Source organism: Halictus rubicundus, chromosome 5 (genome assembly GCF_050948215.1).
Source record: "Halictus rubicundus isolate RS-2024b chromosome 5, iyHalRubi1_principal, whole genome shotgun sequence".
Taxonomy (NCBI): domain Eukaryota; kingdom Metazoa; phylum Arthropoda; class Insecta; order Hymenoptera; family Halictidae; genus Halictus; species Halictus rubicundus.
This window is the reverse complement of record NC_135153.1, coordinates 13,761,984-13,774,230: the sequence shown is the minus strand read 5'-3', so window position 1 is coordinate 13,774,230 and position 12,247 is coordinate 13,761,984. Positions and strand designations below refer to the sequence as shown.

General features: G+C 39.8%; 2 protein-coding genes across 5 annotated transcripts; one reads left to right on the top strand and one right to left on the bottom strand.

The window, feature by feature from the left end:
* Window positions 1-794: 794 nt before the first annotated feature.
* Window positions 795-7,133, top strand: LOC143354407 (uncharacterized). Its single transcript, XM_076788455.1, has 9 exons — window positions 795-2,356; window positions 2,431-2,992; window positions 3,082-3,829; window positions 4,331-4,564; window positions 5,114-5,350; window positions 5,622-5,804; window positions 5,996-6,213; window positions 6,322-6,477; window positions 6,536-7,133. Exons 2-9 carry the CDS (start codon window positions 2,465-2,467, stop codon window positions 6,746-6,748), a joined length of 2,517 nt encoding a protein of 838 aa, XP_076644570.1. The 5' UTR covers window positions 795-2,356; window positions 2,431-2,464; the 3' UTR covers window positions 6,749-7,133.
* A 66-nt stretch (window positions 7,134-7,199) lies between these two features.
* On the bottom strand, window positions 7,200-9,688 carry LOC143354408 (transmembrane protein 230). 4 transcript variants are annotated; one of them, XM_076788459.1, is made up of 5 exons: window positions 8,868-9,017; window positions 8,236-8,378; window positions 8,051-8,163; window positions 7,813-7,935; window positions 7,200-7,732 (listed from the first exon to the last, which is right to left on the bottom strand). In XM_076788459.1, exons 3-5 carry the CDS (start codon window positions 8,141-8,143, stop codon window positions 7,595-7,597), a joined length of 354 nt encoding a protein of 117 aa, XP_076644574.1. In that variant the 5' UTR covers window positions 8,144-8,163; window positions 8,236-8,378; window positions 8,868-9,017; the 3' UTR covers window positions 7,200-7,594. The 4 variants fall into 4 exon arrangements, with proteins under 4 accessions (XP_076644574.1, XP_076644573.1, XP_076644571.1 ...); XM_076788458.1 differs by having other exon boundaries at window positions 8,266-8,378; XM_076788456.1 differs by lacking the exons at window positions 8,236-8,378; window positions 8,868-9,017 and adding an exon at window positions 9,143-9,688.
* Window positions 9,689-12,247: the final 2,559 nt, after the last annotated feature.

Below are 12,247 nucleotides of genomic sequence, written 5' to 3'. Positions count from 1 at the left end.
CTAATGATTCAGATCACCTGCAAAAAAACAAGTTAAATGAAAAAATAGCCGAACCTCAGAAATGTAATACAGAAACAGAAGTAGCCGATACAGTAAAAATGTGTAAGAGAAGAGACATATATACTCAGCGCACAGATTCTCGAAGCTCTGAGGCAGATTCTGTAGACGTACCAAAAACAGATTTTTCTATAAATGGTACAGTGACTACTGACACTAGAAAGAGAGAAGTCTGTTCTTCCGAAAATGTAGACTTAATATCCTTGCAAGAAAGATTTGCTGTATTACATGGTAATTGCTTGACTAAGCATAATGCAGAACGTATTGTAGTAGATATCAAAGAAAGTACACTACAAACACTCATTGGGCCAAAAAGTAATGAATTAAGTAAGCACACCAAAAAATATACTGTAGCGTGTACTCCAAAAAGTACAATAATGGAAGATACAAAGAATACATTATCTGCATCCACTAGAAATTTGATTAATTCTTCTACTAACATTCTTCAGTCTTCCGAAAGACTCATTGTGCCAAGTAATAATGAATTAAGTAAGCACACCAAAAAACATACTGTAACGCGTTCTCCAAAAAGAACAATAACAGAAGATACAGAAGATACATTATCTGCGTCCACTAGAAATTTGATTAATTCTTCTACTAACATTCTTCAGTCTTCCGAAAGACTCGTTGTGCCAAGTAATACTGAATTAAGTAAGCACACCAAAAAACATAATGTAACGCGTTCTCCAAAAAGAACAATAATAGAAGATACAGAAGATAGATTATCTGCGTCCACTAGAAATTTGATTAATTCTTCTACTAACATTCTTCAGTCTTCCGAAAGACTCGTTGTGCCAAGTAATACTGAATTAAGTAAGCACACCAAAAAACATAATGTAACGCGTTCTCCGAAAAGAACAATAATAGAAGATACAGAAGATAGATTATCTGCGTCCACTAGAAATTTGATTAATTCTTCTACTAACATTCTTCAGTCTTCCGAAAGACTCATTGTGCCAAGTAATAATGAATTAAGTAAGCACACCAAAAAACATACTGTAACGCGTTCTCCAAAAAGAACAATAACAGAAGATACAGAAGATACATTATCTGCGTCCACTAGAAATTTGATTAATTCTTCTACTAACATTCTTCAGTCTTCCGAAAGACTCGTTGTGCCAAGTAATACTGAATTAAGTAAGCACACCAAAAAACATAATGTAACGCGTTCTCCGAAAAGAACAATAATAGAAGATACAGAAGATACATTATCTGCGTCCACTAGAAATTTGATTAATTCTTCTACTAGCAGTGTTCAGTCTTCCGAAAGATTCATTGTACCAAATAGTAATGAATTAAGTAAGCACACCAAAAAACATACTGTAACGCGTTCTCCGAAAAGATCAATAATAGAAGATACAGAAGATAGATTATCTGCGTCCACTAGAAATTTGATTAATTCTTCTACTAGCAGTGTTCAGTCTTCCGAAAGATTCATTGTACCAAATAGTAATGAATTAAGTAAGTACACCAAAAAACATACTGTAACGCGTTCTCCGAAAAGATCAATAATAGAAGATACAGAAGATAGATTATCTGCGTCCACTAGAAATTTGATTCATTCTGCTACTAAAATTGTTCAGTCATCTGGAAGGTCAATTGTGTCGTGTAGCAATGATTCGAACAAGCAAACTAAAGAAAGTAGTGTAGTAAATATTCAAAAAAGTATAAAGGTAAAAGAGAAAGTCAGTAAAGAGAATAATGTAGAACATGATGCATCGCATCATCAGCATGAACAGAAAAGTTTACAGAAGCAAAAACGTGTGCACAGCGAGGACAGTAGCAGTGATCAAGGTGTAAAAAAGGTAAAATTGAATAGGGCCAGTTGGCGTAGGTGTTTGGAAGGTGTGAACAAAGCTGTTGAAACGAGCAAGGAAGTTGATAAAACCGAGGAAATTGTAGAATTAAAAAAGAACGAAAAAATCCCCCAGTTGATATGTGCAGAGGTTCCTAGACCAAGCATTGTATTTCCGGAAGAAGGTAACATAACTCATGGCATACAAGTTGCAGAAGCGAATTTAACCACGGAACGAGTTGTTTCCGGCATAGAAAAGCAGGATTCGACCGAGACTTTCGGATACAGCAACAGACTAGAATGTGATACACGGAAAGATGCAAGAAAATCACAGAACGCAGCGACGGAAATTAGTGTATTGCAAAAAACACCAACAGAGATTCATATACCAGTTGTAGAAAATACTTCTTCCGTTTCAAAGAATTCAAGTTTTAATAACAGCTGCCCACAGTATGATGAAGATGATTGCATCTCGTTGTACGCAGATTCGAAGCTTATCGAAGAGTAAGTATTAATAACTCCTTTCCACCAAGTTAAGATTACGATTAAGTATTAATCCAATTCATCGATGTTTGTAGATACGATGTTCCAGAAACCTTTCAATCATGGAGAATGAATGAAGCTCCGTTGGATACGGAGAAGCAGTATCCTATGACCAATCAAATGATCGAAATTTTTTACAATAAAAATGCTTTGGAATTTAATGAAGCATACAATGTTAACTGTTCAAATAATAACAATACACCAATAGTTCCACACAGAAGAAAACCAACCGAAATAGATCCACAAAGGGTAAAACCAGTCGAAACAGTTTCACGAAGGGAAAAATCAGCCGAAACAGTTCCACAAAGGGAAAAACTAGTCGAAACAGTTCCAAAAAGGGTAAAACTAGTCGAAACAGTTCCAAAAAGGGAAAAACCAGTCGAAACAGTTTCACAAAGGGAAAAACAAATGGAACCAGTTCAAACAGTTGCAAATAATATCACCGCGAGGCTGACCCTAAACCCACAGACATGGATGAACATGAGAACAATAAATCAGTCAAATCAGGATGGATTTTTATCCGTATTTCGAGGTTTCTGTTACACGACGATAAGAACGGGCGTTTGTTACAGAAACCCTTGTCATTACAACCATGATGTAGGTAAAACCTTTGTAATCAATTCTAACTGTATTGTGTGAGTGTTGTCCGATTTCATTTAATAATTTTTACTTTTTTAAATATACAGTTTATACCACATCTGATGCTACTGTATAACAATAATGAAACGCGTTTCTTCGAGGTGATAGACAATTTGGTACAGAGGCGGCACACCATGTTTTTAAAGTCTTTTTACCAAGACTGCATCAGACCTGATACGAACCCTATCTGCGTTCTAAAATTATTGAAAAAATTGTACAATTCGAACATCATAAGACAACAAATTATGTATGGCTCTATTAAACAGTTGATCGCGTACGGAGCCACTGTGAATCAAATCGTTGATAATTTGGCAAAGATAGTGAACAACAATGATACACTGTTTGTCACAAGTGTATTGAAAATATTAGTAACTTGTACAGCACCTGGCAATAGCTGGCCCATGTTGAAACCGCTGTTAACGTGGATAGACGTACTGTCAGAAGATGTTATGCAACATTTGTTGATCGATTGTATAACGACCCAGAAATACATACAGGACGTGTACGAACATGTCGTACGCAAGTTTCATATCGAGTCCCTCACACTGTTGAGTCAAAACTTATTAATACAGTTTCATAGGATACACAGACAGATACCACAGAACGTGAAAGTACAAGAAACGGTGGCATCCACTTCTGTTACAATTACTTCACCGGATCCTTTCAATGAAGTGAAAATTATACCGTACACTGTGCAGACTGACAACTTATCGCCTAAGGTGTGGAAGAATGTTGTTTTTGATGGTAACAATAATGCGCAAGGTGGAAACTCTTCGGTTCTGTTGCAACCTATAGGTAATTATCGCAACACATTTTACAAATGTCAACCCCCAGCCATTTAGCACACAGGGAAGCTCACGAGACCAATAATTTTACTCTTCACCACAATGCTTGCGGAGCACTGAAACTGACTATTTTACATTACTTTATAAAAATAATGAGAATGTGTCTGTCCGAATTCTTGGCCAGTTTTATTACAATCTGAATAATCGTAAATTAAAAACGCGTAATTTTGATCTAGCAAATCTAGTGTTAAAAAGTAACTGCATAGTTATTATATTATCAAATTTCCTGCATCAAGAGTTAAATCAAGATTAATTTCACACGTTAATGATTTTAATATTTTTGCTGCTTTGAGAACATATTCTTAAAGTTGAAGATATGCGCATAAAAATCTGTAATGGCGTCTATCAATAATCCTACTTACTAAGCAAGTCCAAATATGCATGGAATAGTGTTATTACTTATTAGATACATTGTAGTGTATCGATTTAATGGTCACGTTTGTTCCACCAGATAATGTTCCAAATCCGTACTCGAAGCTCAGCCGGGAGATATTTTGGAAATTTTATTTGGACGTTCATAGTCTTGAGGAGGGGCTCAAGCACAAGGACTATAGACATGTTAAAAAGATCCTGGACGAAGCGCAAACAAGACATGTGTCTCCGTTCACCAACGCTTGCTATAACATTCTGCGGAGTAAAGTAGAACATTCTCAGGCTCACTTGAGCAAACTCGCCTCGCTCGCAGGTAAATAATTCACTGAAATATCGTGATCATTAGATCACCCACAACGGGACGCTCTCAGGCGTTGTGCTCTAGTCACTTTTTGTTCGACATTTTCCCAAATTTCATTTTTGTGCCGAAGTTACAAGATAGATTCCGTTTCAATGGCTTCAAGATAGTATAACTCGGTACATTTTCTGGTACAGTCGTTATATATTATTTGCGCCATAATGGTAGTACATTTTGTAGTAGTTTACCATAGAAGAAGGTATACATATTACACACTGTTATATGATAATTACAACATATGTATGATTATTTTTTAACACGTTTTAGATTTTTATTAAGATTCTTTTAGTAAGAGAACTTAGGTGTACATAAAATAAAGATGAATTAATGTATAATTTCGTTGGATAGTAAGTTTTCACTGTTGGTATTAGTAGATTTAGCTCCTCTAATTTCCACGTTTGTATTATGATTGACACCGAATAAAAGAAATTTTCGAAATAGTCGTTGAATTTTTATTTGAGACAATGCCTAAGATCGTTTTCTCTTTTTTCTTGGACGTTACAGTCCAAGACGGGGCGACGGCGACATTTTGCAAAATAATAATCGGCGTTACGATACACATCCTGGCCGATCTGGCCGAGAGAGAGCTCTGGGTTCTAGCTCTTGCACTACTGAAAAGCTTGGATGGCATTCTACGCGAGAAAAGTTCCTTGTTTAAATTCGACGCGGCAGTCACGATGCTCTTCTGCGAAATTTATTTAGCGAATCGGAAACCCATGAAGGCTTTCAACCTTCTCAAGCGTGAGTTGGCTTATTTCTCTTAGAATCACCAAGCGTTCCATGGTTTCCCAACCTTTTACCTCAGAGTCCCTTTTCGTAAGGTTTATCTTCTTCGGCGTCTGCTTCTTTAAATTAACACCATTCGCAAAAACGTCTACACGCTGTATAATCTTTAAATGTCAAGAAATTCGAAATAAAAACATAAAACAGAAAATTGTAACGCTCACGTTGGGAAACTATGGACCAGACTCTGCGTCCGCTAGATCAATATGGCATAATCTGTCTTTTCCAGAAAGTAATATTCTTTGTACATATCGCGGTAAGTGGAAGGTACGCAATAATAAGAGGGACGATGATATCAGAGCGCAAATAGTGACAATACTTTTAGATATGTTTTGTGAAACGTCACCGGAGCATGCTTTGTCTCTGTTCGCGTTCATAATCGAAGATCAAAGCAGCAATTTTTACCCAATAGGTAAGAGATGCGGTTAAGTGTATCTGCTATATGCATTGGGGCGGCGACGGCGCAACTTTGACTAATAGAAATTAAAACAGAGCAAGATGTAAAATATTTTTCGAAAATCCCGGCGGCCAAAATTGTTCGACGCGGCCCTCTGGATCGTTAAATACATGTAGAATGAACCGAACGTCTGTTGCTTCTTTTAGATTTGTCGCGCCAAGTGAATAAGCTAGTGTCGTTGCTATTATTAACAAATGATCATGAGTTAATTATCAGCATTGGAAAACTGATCGATGATTACAATTGTACACTGTATCCGATCACGCATCGTGCACTGATCTCCTCGTTGGTGCGCATAAATTTGCCGCTGGCTAAGCAACTCTACCAGAATGCAGTTCTTTTAGGTATCTATCCAAAAATGCAGGTAGGTGGAGAAGATGATCAATTTCTTCCTGTGCTGGAACAAATCATTTATCAGTAGAGTTTTATTGTTACACCACGTGTTTTTACACCGTTTACTTCCTGTGAGTAGTTTTATCCAATAATGTATATTATCGTCAAATCTGATTGGACGGGCGAAGAAATGTATCTTGCAATTTGGGTCATGATGCAAAAGTTTTTGGAGAATCTTGGCCACGCAATCGAAGGTGTCAAACCAAATAATCTCTCCTCGTACCTCGTTTTTGAGGTGAGTGTTAGCAACGTAGTTGGTAATACAAATTTCTTTTTGCGACTTCTTGTTACAGGCTACACCGTTGAAAAAGCAGCTCGTTAACTACAAGAGGATGGACGAACAATACGAGAAAAAAAGAAGGGGTAGTATAGAGTTAATGAAACAGGTGCTCGAAACAGAATTCGATCCACCTCTCTTTCTGGTAAAGAAAAGAAAAGATAAATTGCAAAAGATAAACAGTGTAAGTCTCTACAGGTATCTACAGTGCAATCAGAATTGTATGTAGCGCATTTAGGTCTAGTGAAGGATCATTGTTTACTTTTTTATAGTTTTTTTTATGAATCATTGTTTATTTTTCTATAGTTTTTTTTATGGATTATTGTAAATTTTATTTTAGTTTATAATCGTATTGAGATTTCTTACTCACTTGACGCATTATGAAGATTGTTTTTGTAATTATTAGGGTTGCAATTAACTTAAGTAGTTTTGTTCCATAAACAATTTAGTATGAGATTTATGTTGATTATCTTCCGACGGATTAAAAATACCGTGCGGAAAAGCTAGTAACTAGACCATATAATCATGTACAATGTTTATAATAATATGATATACTCGTGTATATAGGTTTATTTATACCCGAGTATTTTTGAACGCGTTCTGAAAGAATGTTTTCATTTCCGAAATGTTTACCGGTGCTTATACGCTTCTTAGGTACATTAATCACGTTAAAGCTGATATGTACTGCAAAATAGTTTATTAATCACAGATGTTCTCGATGCTCTGTACAAAAAGAAAACATTTATATTTTAAGCCGATTTGCGGATCAGGCATCGGCAATCTGTTGTTAGGAGCTCTAAGTACTTGCAAATTGAAAACAACTTACAACTTAATGTTAAACTGTGTATGTACAGAAATAAGAGATGTTACTCGTTTGAATCCATTACGCTAAATGAACACCGTGTACATTTCTCACGCATTGTGACACACCGAAGTCTTAAAAATCCAAGTGTCGATCACGTGATCGGAAAAATAAAAGCGACACTCGCTTTGCTTGACACAATTCGGTGCAAGTTCAGTGCTAATCAAACGTTAAAATCTCTAATTGCTCTCGGTAAAAAAAATTCGCGCGCAATTAATCGAACTCTGGTATATCGTCGAATGAATACCCTGGCACTTTTTGATATGCTAAAATGGCTACCCTCATGTGGTAAGCACCCGGTATGAACATCAAAATTCCTAAGATTATGATTGGCCACATACGGTCGGAATACTGAAAAAAATAATAACAATTGTACATAATGTACATACTACAAAATACAAATACCACGAACATAAATAAATACTACTTACTTTCGAATCGATGTGGCCGCTCACAATTAGACTACCCATGATCAGCATGATGGTGCCCCCGACAAACAGAAGCGCTGCCAGCGTGATGGCTTTCCATGGTATTTTTACGGGTGGGTTCACGAACTAGAAAATCGACAGCGTTAGTTAACGTCAATTATTTTTGTACACAATTTAATTTAAGTCTGTAATCTTTGACAAATGTTCAACTGATAGTTGTTGAAATAAAGTTAAATCTCACCTGAGAATCAACAAAGCCATTGTCAGTTTCGGTAAGCTGTGTGTAATCCACGTTGTCGAATTGTCGTTCGCCGCCCAGTTTCCTCCTGGACATGCTCACTTTATGAATATAATCTGCAAAATCAATAGGATATTGATTTGTTATTCATTTATAATGCGATTGCTTCTGTTCTCTCGTCCACGTACACTATAGCAACAGACGGTAGCAAAACGAACCTGTATCGCACCGAATTTTCGCAGCTGTTATTCCTGCGAAAATTCGAACAAGTAGTTTCAGTGAATACGTTCGCTTTAATGACGGTCGCTGTACGTTGGAACATGCGTCCTGCCTAGGTAAAACGAGAATATCAAACGTTATCTTTGACGATACGAACTGCGATAAAAAGAGTGAGCGTGTAAATCGGCACAAGCTAACGTCAAGCCCAATGTTCTTTAACGGTGCTTAATAATCCGTTCACGATATTCTTAATTCCAAAGTAAAGTAACGATCATTTTGGATTCAAAACAACGGTTGCATGACGTAGGAGAAATTGCTACATGTTGCACGCTTCTAGCAGACGACGAAATCAACAATTTAATCACGAATGCAATAGAAAATTGTGCGATTATACGATTATACAAATTAGAATAGTCGTCAAATACTAACGATAATCGAATAATTCAAATTAAAATCATGGGGCCACCTGTAGCAAATACATTTACGGATTGTGGAATGAAAAATGACGCTGCCAATAATAGATAATGCTATCTACGACGGTTTGTTGGTTTGCCAGTTAAACAGTGCAACTTAATTAAGTCAAGTTCGGTACCGTACGTACGGGACTTCTCCAAGTATCCCAAAGGACGTCTGTAATTAGCAATTTTAGCCTCGAGAAGACCGTCGATAATATTTCGTGCTCATATTTGAGTTTTGCTATCAGAGGCAGTGGTACAATTTGCAGGTTATGTGTACGCGACGGCCGAGAACCGTGCCCAGATACAGGACGCATGCGCCGGAGAATGCGCGGGCAAATTCGAACGCAGGTTCGGTCCGTGCCTAAGCGTTCGGTGGTTCGAACGAGACCAAGGTATATACCTTGGGGCCAGAGTTTACCTGTACCGAACCAGCTCGTCCACATGTCAGGGATCGATATCGCTGTCAACCTCGTGTTCGCAAAAGTTCGTTCGGCTCTCGACGCTTCTGGAATCGCGGAGGACTGACGCTCGGTCACGCACAGGATTCGAACTGGTTCGCGTGCATTTCGTCTCGGCCTTCGGCGTCATATGACATTGAAACGCGTCGGGAATGCGGCGAACACCTCCGCGGGTTGTTGCGTTACCGTGTCAGGCGCTTTAATAGTTCGGTAGCATGTCCTGCTACTCGTCGCAGGATCGCATGAGTCCCGAACGTCTATCCCGACCAGGCGATAAGAGTCTCATGATAAGAACGCGGCCACCCGATCGTTAACGTCCGATTGTCGTTCGCGCGGAAATCGAGTTCTGGACTCCACTCCGGAACGCACCACTGCTTCTAGGACTTCACTGTGTCCTTCCTGGCGGACTATGCGAACCCCTGACTTACGCACACTGTCAGGACAACTTTCACAAGCAGACTATTGGTCACGCTTCCTGTCAGTAGCCGGATCGATCTGCGAAAACGAAGAGGCGGCGGTGGAAGCTGTGCTTCCCTGCGTCGCGACGCCAGGCGCAGTGCAGTACAACGCCGATGGGCCGCGAGGGTGCACAATCGCACCCCATTTTTCCGCAAATACATGCAACCCCGATTCAGACAGTAGAACTTCGTTTATCCGTACCGATCGGTGGAACATTCGGATAGCACAAGAATTACAGTGAATTCTCTATATATGTCGCCGAGGCATGGCTGATAAATGTCACGGAATTATTCCCACTACCGCGGGGCATATATTCAGTTTCACTGCTACAAATCGTGTAGAATATGGATTGGTTTAACCCTGGGACACCGCACCATTTTCATATGTAATTGATGATGCTCAGGACCGTTTACGGCTTCAATTAATTATTTTTAGGAACATATTTTCAAAGATATTTCTTGCAGTCTTCCTGTTATTCCGAATGCAGCAGCTATTTACTGTAAATGCCACAAGTTTAATACTTAAACGACGATTTTGATATTCTGGGTCAAGTGGGAGGGCCGAATGAAACTGTTTCTTTGACAAAGAGTTCAAATATCGGAGAACTATCGAAGTTCCACTGCGCCAGCGATCGAAGGAATACAACTTCCGTTTCGAAACGAATTTCTGGTCCAGGTCGCGCGATAGAGCCCCGATTACGTGGCTAGAGCGCATCACCTGCTGAGCATGCTGTATCCGTAATTTAGGGTAAATCGTTGCGGCCGGACAGCGGAAGGGTCGTGAGTTCCCGGTGAATAGGGCTAGGGGTCGAAGAGACGACGGCCGAGGCGACACGCTGCAAGGAAATTGCGTGTTGGCCGCAGTAAAGACGACCGGCCTGATAAATTTAACCACGTTTCGGCGATATCTCCGCAAAAATATCGATCAACGTGACTAGGCTCGAGTGGAGCTGCAGCCTGCCTATTGGGTCGCGCCGCGATACTCTGCACTTCTACGCTATCAGCTCCCAAACAGAAAGAGAAGCATATCTGCTACAGACACATTATTTCTTTAATTATCGTCAGAACCAGCCAGGACAATGTCTACGATAGTAGCCCCTCCGATTGCTCCAGCTTCGTTCAATCTCGATGTACCCGCAGAGAACACGATTATCAGTTATCCCGCCGCATTCCGCGCAACCCTTAACGGCGAACGAGACCATACTCGCTATCGCCGTATGCGTCCCGCTGCGTTCTTCTTTTAATCATCGGTAGGTATTTGTGCAAAATAAAAATTGTCCCAGTCAATTGAAGGAAACAGAATATTCTCTGTATATGTCGCCAAGGCCTGGATGATAAACGTCGCGGAATTATCCCCACTACCGCGGGGTATACCCGAGTGTAAACATAACACGGATCCGGTATGTCTCCTGGACGATTCACGACGCTGGCAAGACCCATGTTGTTGACATATATCGAGAATTCGCTGTAAATATATTTGTAACAATATTTTATCTAGATCCATTGGTGTTTCTATTGCGTCCAAATGCACAAGATTGAAATTCACCGCCAGGAACTAACTAGCTAGGTGACGTCCTTAAAATACTGGGTCAAAATAGACCCGAGTCCCGCCATCCAAGTGTTGACGGTGTATTTCCTCTTCTAATAATTTTAAGTCGAGGATAATATACCAACATCATTCAATTCTTCAGTTTTGTATTTGACCAATCTATTTTTGTTGACCCGATGTCTAAAGAAGATGTCTACTGTTACTATCTCTGATCCAATCGCGTCTTTCTTTTAATTATCGTTAGAACCAACCAGGCTAACCAATTTCTGCGAGAGCAACCTTCGCAAGAGCCTCAAGCCGTTCAATTTCGATACAACCGAAGAGGAGCAGACGGTCAGCATTTTCGCCGCATTCCGTGCAACCCTCGGCGATACCCTGACGGACCGATTCCTGAAGATGACCTAACACCGACACCTACTGCGTTCGCATCCAGCCGCGAAGAAGTATGTTCCGCTGTCCGAGGATCGATGTTGCAATGAGCTACGAACGTTCAAAGATAGTAAAAATTCCAGTTCTTGATTTTCGGCCTGCAACTGTAACAAATCTAAGGACTCTTACATTTTTCAATGCTTGTACTTTCATGAAATTTTCAGAATATGTACAGTAGATATAGATCTGCAAAATGTGTTTTTAAAATTTTCAATATATGCTCACGTAAACAAGTCGTAAACTTATAGTATTTTCTCTGTAATTCGGCTCAATTGCAATTTCTTTAGTTTCCACGTCGTGTGGTAATATATTTGTTTTAACTTCTCGGGAAAAAATCCAAGTCGTACGGTCCTGTATTGAAACAGTTACCGTTTTAAAGGTGTCGGAATATTACTGCGATTCACTGTAGCATGTTGTACAGCCCCGGGAGCCGTTCGATTTGGATTGAACAGTAGGGACGGACAGCATTCTCGCCGCATTCTATGCAACCCTCGTCGTCGAGGCCGAAGTGAGCCGGGGTGCCCGGAAGCAATAGTACAGGAATGAGTCGGCAGGGCGCCTGCGCGTCGAGCACCACGTCGGTGTTCGGTGCATGGAGGGTAACGGTGGCCCAGGGGCGGCAGTGCGGG